This window comes from Ixodes scapularis, unplaced genomic scaffold (assembly GCF_016920785.2).
Source record: "Ixodes scapularis isolate PalLabHiFi unplaced genomic scaffold, ASM1692078v2 ptg005870l_1__unscaffolded, whole genome shotgun sequence".
Classification (NCBI taxonomy): domain Eukaryota; kingdom Metazoa; phylum Arthropoda; class Arachnida; order Ixodida; family Ixodidae; genus Ixodes; species Ixodes scapularis.
In genome coordinates, this window is record NW_024610473.1 from 44,321 (window position 1) to 51,091 (window position 6,771).

The window sequence follows — 6,771 nt, forward strand, 5'->3', positions numbered from 1 at the left end:
CATCTCCATGGCGTGCTTTCTGGTGGTGCACTTGTTATCCTACGGTCTTGTGCTCAGTGTCTACTGTTACTTCCTCGTTTTTATTTCATTCTACTAATTACTCGTGCACTGGCTAGTATTATGCTTAAAAATGTATCTTATTTTCTGCGGAGATGTGTATAATGTTTTTTTTTTTTTATCCACCAGTGCACCAGCACCAAGACCTCAGGGTTGTTCCTGGGCACTGTATAATAAACATTGATTGATTGATTGATCTCTACCTGCGCCGCCGACGGCTCGCCCCTCTGTTAATGACTGGGCAGACGCCACCATCTCGCGGCGAGCGACGGAGTTATCCGCAAAGCGCCGCTTGGAGGTATGTCAGCCTTACGACAGATGGCGCGGCGGCGTATCCGACTTGGCCGCAAATCTGAATCCGAAAACGAAACGAGCAAAATGGACGATCTAGACGTTCTCCTGGACGACGTAGAGTCCAAATACTGCGCTGCACGCAAGTTTCCCCCCACTCCTACCCTCAACCAGCCAAGGTGCGGCACCGGAACCCTTCAACCCGTTCCAATGCCTCACAAGATCCCTTTTCCAGGCCTCCCTCGTCTCCAAACAGCCTAAACGAGGCCATCAACGAGATCTGCAGCATACCAGACACGGACGTACGGTTTTCCTCGGAAGAGGTATGGAACGCATTCGAGGTAACTTTTTGATAGTTTTCTTTTTTCGTCTTTGTACACTTTGTAGGCTCGAGAAACTGCTGCTGGGACACACAAAGCTGGTGCATCAACCGAAAGAACGAGGCAGTAAGTATCCGTCGCTGAACTGCGCGACTTTAGCAGCTAGGACTGTGTGTCGCGTGCCCTCCGAGCTCAATAACTTTGTGTAACTGCCATTTCATCCTCCCTTTCATTCGTCATCATTTCACCTGTTGACATACAGCCGACGAGAGGCAGCCGTCACTTTGGTGTACGGGCTTTCTGCCTTTTGGCTGCATCGGGCAAGCGCTGCCAACCTTAGGGATTTTCCCCTAGATCTAGAGATATTTGTCATCGTTTAGGGGCAAAGGGAAATGTGTTCTAATCTAGGGACTGTTTTTTTTTTTTTTTTTTTTTTAATGGGTTTCAGAGGGTTTTAGAGGCACGTTCCTTCCCTTTTTTCTCTTCGTGCCGGCCGAGTGCAGCGGGAAAAATTTTCTTTGGAGTAAAACACATCAAATAGCGCAAAAAAGACAAGGACAGGCGCTTCTTGTCCTTGTCTTTTTTGCGCTATTTGGTATGTTTACTAAGATGAACCAACTAGCCCAACAGCGTACCCTACTAAGCTTCTTTGTATATTGTCAAACCAGAGATAATCTCCAATGGTAACAACAACGATTTTGGGGGTAATACAAGGCCAAAGTAAGGAAGTTTAATTATGTAAATTACGAAGCATATTTAACCTATTAATGGCCACCCAACCATAGGAATCTATTAAGCTGCTCCCTAATGATAATCTCAATATTCACGCAAATAAACACTTTCTGAAAAATATAGGGAAATCTAAAGAATTTCCTGATAATATTTGGGGAGTTTCTTTCCCAAATTTTATTGGGAATTCGCTAGATTGTTCTGCATCGTCGTTTCTGACCGCGGGGGTTGGCAACACTGGCTCAGGCACTCGGCTGTGTGGAAGTTGTGCCAATGAACACCTTGAACATTGAGTTAGCGAGCGAATTTCCTGTAGCGGTTGATTTTCCCAGGTGCTACGTGGTGCATCTAGCTGGCACGGAGACTGCTCGTGGGCTGTCAACAAGCGTCACCAAGAGGTGCTTGCGTTACTGCGACGGGAAGAAAAGGCCCTCCGAAGTGACCCCGAAACCATTTGCAGGGCCTGCGACCGCCTCCACTGCTTCCAGTGCGACTTTCAAGTGTGCTCGTTCGATGGCTTCGCTTGGAATCAAGCCACAGACTACCTCTTCCTCAGAAACAACGTTCCGGAATTGGAGCGACTCCGACCGCAGCTCGCGCGGCAACCTGGTACAGCCACGAGAATCAGTTTCACCTCTTCTGCACCGGCACACACTATCTCGGATGTCGCGATTTGAAGAGTTTTTGGATGCTTTTAATGCCTACTCGCACACTCACTTCGAAAATGCATAAAATTAGTGGCTGAACCGAACATTTCAGTATATATTATAAGCGGCGCTTATTACAGACAAAAAAAAAACCTTGACAAAATCATTACTGTTAAAAGAAAAAGCTGTACGCACCATTGAAACCGTATCACCCAGAGAGCATGCAGCCCCTTATTTTTCAAAGTACCGTATACTGCGTATTGATCAGCTTTTCAATGTTAAACCTGCGGTAGAAATATATAAACAGATTAGTAGTGACCAGGCGGCATGCTATGAGCTCTACCAACGTAAAAGCACACCTTATAATCTCAGAAATCAAAATTATATGACACCAAAATCTCGAACTAATTATAGTTTACGAAGCTTAGCACATCAGGTTCCTGAATCTTTAAATAAGTATTTGGAAATTGAAGAAATAGTTGAAGATGGGGGCTGTAGGGTGATTTCAGATAAGATCGACCAAAGGGTGCCTGGTCGACATTTTTGAATCAACTGATATTTTTATATGTCATTGTCTAGTGTCTGTTATAAACGAGTGCACACTTAGTTTTGAACAGAAAAAGAAAAGGAGGCAGGAAAAATCGTAAGGCATGAAGAAACTGATGGAGGGTGCATGTTTGAAAGTGAATAACTAAAAGGATGAACTTAGAAGAATTCTAATACTTTTTAGAAACAATCTCTGGGTAGAGCTTGCTCGTAACATAAAGTAATAATATTTATTTAAATTTTATTTATTTTTCTACAAACTGCCAAACATGCTTGCTCGAACGACAAGTGGCAAAATTTGGAGGCCTGTATCTCATAAAATAATTTAATCATCATCATATAATTTGCAGATAATATTCTAATTATATATGGCTATTATTTAACAAATAAATAAGGTATCTGAGTGATACGATAGTCGTGATATATTTAGGCAAACATGAGAAAATAATCTAACAACTAAACTTTCCAATGCAAATAAAAGAAAACCACCTTCGATTATTTTTTTTAAATTTGGGTACCTTGTCGTACTCTATTTCGGCATTCATTTCTATTAAAAACATGTTGCATTATTATATTGAGAAAGAAAAAACAACTCCCTAAAGTAGGGTCCTTTTTCAAAGCCTACACGAGTTCCAGTTTCAGGAAACTAAAACACATCTTTCATATATTTTTATTCAGATGAGGTCACTGACAACTAGAGCAATCGGTCACACACTCAAAATGAGGAGAAACTATATAAAGCATTTTACATACAGCGTACTAGGAGGTATATTAGAGTCTAGTGATTCGAGAGAAGATGATGCAGTGTGAAGTTTTACTTTCCGGTGTATTTTATATTTGGAAGAAAAGAAACAACTTTACTTCCACACACAACAAGAAAGATAGAATACTAAAATTGTTTAGGTTAGTTAAGTATTTCCGGGGACACACCATTTCAGGTGAGCGGTGCCACCGCGCCGGACTCTAAAGCCTGGTTCAGACAGTTGCATTTGACTGCGTTTGACTGCGTTGCGGCAGCAAGAAACCAGGACATCCCTGCTGCTTATATCGCGTGCCATGATGATTCCTTGAATTGGAGTCCACGCTTCATACGAAGCACAGATGTGCCGGTGACTCGCTTTCGGTTCTCGACGCAACGCAGTCAAACGCACTCAAACGCAAGTGTCTGAACCGGCCTTAAGAGCTTCGATACTCTCGGTGTAGGATCGTGGCCAGCCGAAATATTTTATCTTGCGCGAAGATAACGTTCCGTGATTCTCGTATGGTGACCAGATAAAGATTATAAGCTATCAGCACGTAAAATAGTAGGTTCAATACCCCGCGAAGAAAACTGTGATAAATGAGATCCCCCTGCACTACTCAAAATTAGCAGTCGTTGGGGCATCAAATTCAGCATTTTACACGAAGGCTTTCCTTTATGTACCCATTTAATAAAGTTTCTTCTAACCAGATCCGGCTGTTCGTGCTACATAGATGTCACAGATTCATTCTGTTGATGACTTGCACAGCCGCCACGCGTGCCAAAACTAAATGCCAGAAAAGTTTTTTTTTTTTTTTTTTTTTGACGATATTGAACAAGCTCATTTTCGTCCAGATACGCAAGATGTACCCCGTTTATCAATTAGAACGCTCACCTTTGTCCTGGCCGTCTGAATTGCGTTTATTGAACATTCTCTCAGGTTGTTCAGCGTGGCCTGGTGCGTCACGAGTCCGCCAACTCCGTCGCACGCATTTTCCCATGTCCAGATCCAGAAAAGAACCACTGGGCTTGTGGGCAATCATTCTGTGCAAAATGGTAAAGCTGGCAGCGATTTTTAAAATGACTGGCGGCCCCGTCACTTACGTACGTCACGTGCGAGTATACCGCAACGTTGTCTTCAACTCACTCTTTCACTTTTTCTAGAGCCAAGCACGTGAGAGCGACGTCGTCACACAGGTCCTCACTAATGATAGCAACGCTGTTTGTAGATTTTCTTCAAGTCACTACACATGTAAATATCGTAGCTTTTGTTTCTTCAGTGGTATGCTTTAACTTTGTCTGGAAGCACGATGGTCCGGTTTTCAGCAAAGTCAAAATGAAAGACAATGCTCGCGCAACGCCGCTACCTTTCATCGTAGATCGCAAGCTACCTTTCATCGTAGATCGCTTTATCTTGCGTGTGTTGGATATGGCTGTGAAATATCCAACTTTCAGCTGTTACTTGAAAGCCTTTTAAAACAATCTCAAGATCCAATGTTTTTTTTTTTGTTCTTTTTTTTTTTTTGTTTCACAAGGTCGCCGGACTCCCATGTTGTAAGCATAATCTCTTCATCCTCTGGCGTATGAAGCAGTGTTGCGGAGTTGCCACTCCGGAGTTGGAATGATTCCAGGATCATTCCGCATTTGCGCGACCCCGGAATGGAATGGGAATGGAATGGCGGCAACGTTCAGGGGAATGGAATGGGAATGGAATTAGATGCCTTTGGCCCGGAATGGAATGGGAATGGAATGGGCACAATTCTTTGTACTTTTTTTTTATTTTTTTTTTAGTCTTCCGCTACATCGAGTTGGTTGTTCAGAAATAAAATGAGCGGGAATCTGCGAACCCAAGTGACGCCCTAAGAGACTTATACGCAAAAAAATGCAATACAAAAAGTGAAAGCCGTTTACAACTCCCTGTAACACCGAATTAGAGCGCAGCTCTTGAGGATGAGGAGGGAAGGGTACTGGGGGGTGAAGTGACCTGGGGGTGGGGGTCACGTGACCTTGGGGAGTCACGTGACCATGCCGATGATGTCATCAGTCACGTCACTGATGACGTCATCGGTGATGATGACGATGCGGATGCCGGTGACGTCATCAGTGACGTCATCAGTGATGATGACGATGACGATACGGATGCCGGTGAGGTCATCAGTGACGATGACATCATCGGGGAGGTCACGTAACCTCGGCAAGGGGGTCACGTGACCCTGGGGGTGGTCACGTGACCTCGGGGGGGGGGGGGGGGGGTCACGTGACCCTGGGGAGGGGTCACGTGACCTCTGGGGATCACGTGACCTTGGGATGACCTTGGGGGGTCGCGTGACCTTGGGGTGACCTTGATTACGCCGACGCCGACGCCGCTCAAGCCGGGAACGGGCCCCTAAGAGCTGCGCTCTGAAAAAACAAGCGTCAAAGCAAAGAACAGAGGGGAAAGGGGGGGGGTGTGGCGCCTTTCACCAGTGAAGTTCAGCACATATCCGAAAGCGTCTGCGCCTGTAATATTGCACGGCTCAAGGGTACGTCATCAGCAGACGTGAACGTGACCCGCTGCTCTGGTGATCCGATACCCAGGAAGGAGGCATAATGTGGCCTCGCTGTGCGGACCCAGACTTCGTACACCTGCAACTCGTCTCGAGTGCGCTGTTTCTCGGAGAGCTCGCACCTGTGCCGGCCATCTCAGGTCGCAATCCACGAGGTTTCTGTTTGAATGATGCTAGGCGAAACTTGAAGACTGCCATTCATGCGTTGGAGGCGGAGAGTCGGCAGGAAGGACCGTCACAACAGGGATGCTACCGTATCGATTTTTCAACCGTAACAAAAGATAAGACATGTGCTTCAGTTTTCTCGAAAATTTCAAATCAACTGCCTGCATGGTCTTCAACGAGGTCACCTACAACGAAAGTACATACTGTCCTTTCATACAACAGCGTGGGTAAAGTTTCATGTTCAAGGCAACACCTTGGACATGAAAAAACAAATAAGCCTCCACTTCAAAATTAAAGCCTCACCTCAGTTGGCGTCTCAAAGAAATTTGAAAAATGTATTGCGTTATCAGATTTACATTTCTGCCCTCCCTAAAATGTATTCCTGTATTTGTGTTTCCAAAAACTTTTTGCCTTTTTTTAAAATGTATTTTCGATACGTATCGCGATACATTTTTACATATATATTTGAGACTTCAGAATCAGTATCTTAGCAACTATTTTCATCTATCCCAGTATTTGTATTTCCAAATACATCTTTGAATAATTCTGTCCAACCCTGCAACGTAATGCAGCAGTGAAGTGACGCTTTTAACGTTTAGGAATTAGAGGAATGGAATGGAACGATTCAGCCATTCCAGGAGTGGGAATGGGCCCAGTGTCCCCATTCCTAGGAATTGAAAAGAATGGAATTATCGAAAACTCTAATTCCCCGGAATGGAATAGGAATGGAA

At 44.5% G+C, this 6,771-nt stretch overlaps 1 protein-coding gene across 2 annotated transcripts; it reads left to right on the forward strand.

Annotated features, from left to right (window-relative positions):
* The first annotated feature begins 402 nt into the window (after positions 1-402).
* LOC115333003 (protein C8orf37) lies at positions 403-2,547 on the forward strand. 2 transcript variants are annotated; one of them, XM_042288464.1, is made up of 5 exons: positions 403-527; positions 584-650; positions 736-794; positions 1,730-1,795; positions 1,858-2,547. In XM_042288464.1, exons 1-5 carry the CDS (start codon positions 436-438, stop codon positions 2,072-2,074), a joined length of 501 nt encoding a protein of 166 aa, XP_042144398.1. In that variant the 5' UTR covers positions 403-435; the 3' UTR covers positions 2,075-2,547. The 2 variants fall into 2 exon arrangements, with proteins under 2 accessions (XP_042144398.1, XP_042144397.1); XM_042288463.1 differs by having other exon boundaries at positions 584-671; positions 1,858-2,173.
* Positions 2,548-6,771: the final 4,224 nt, after the last annotated feature.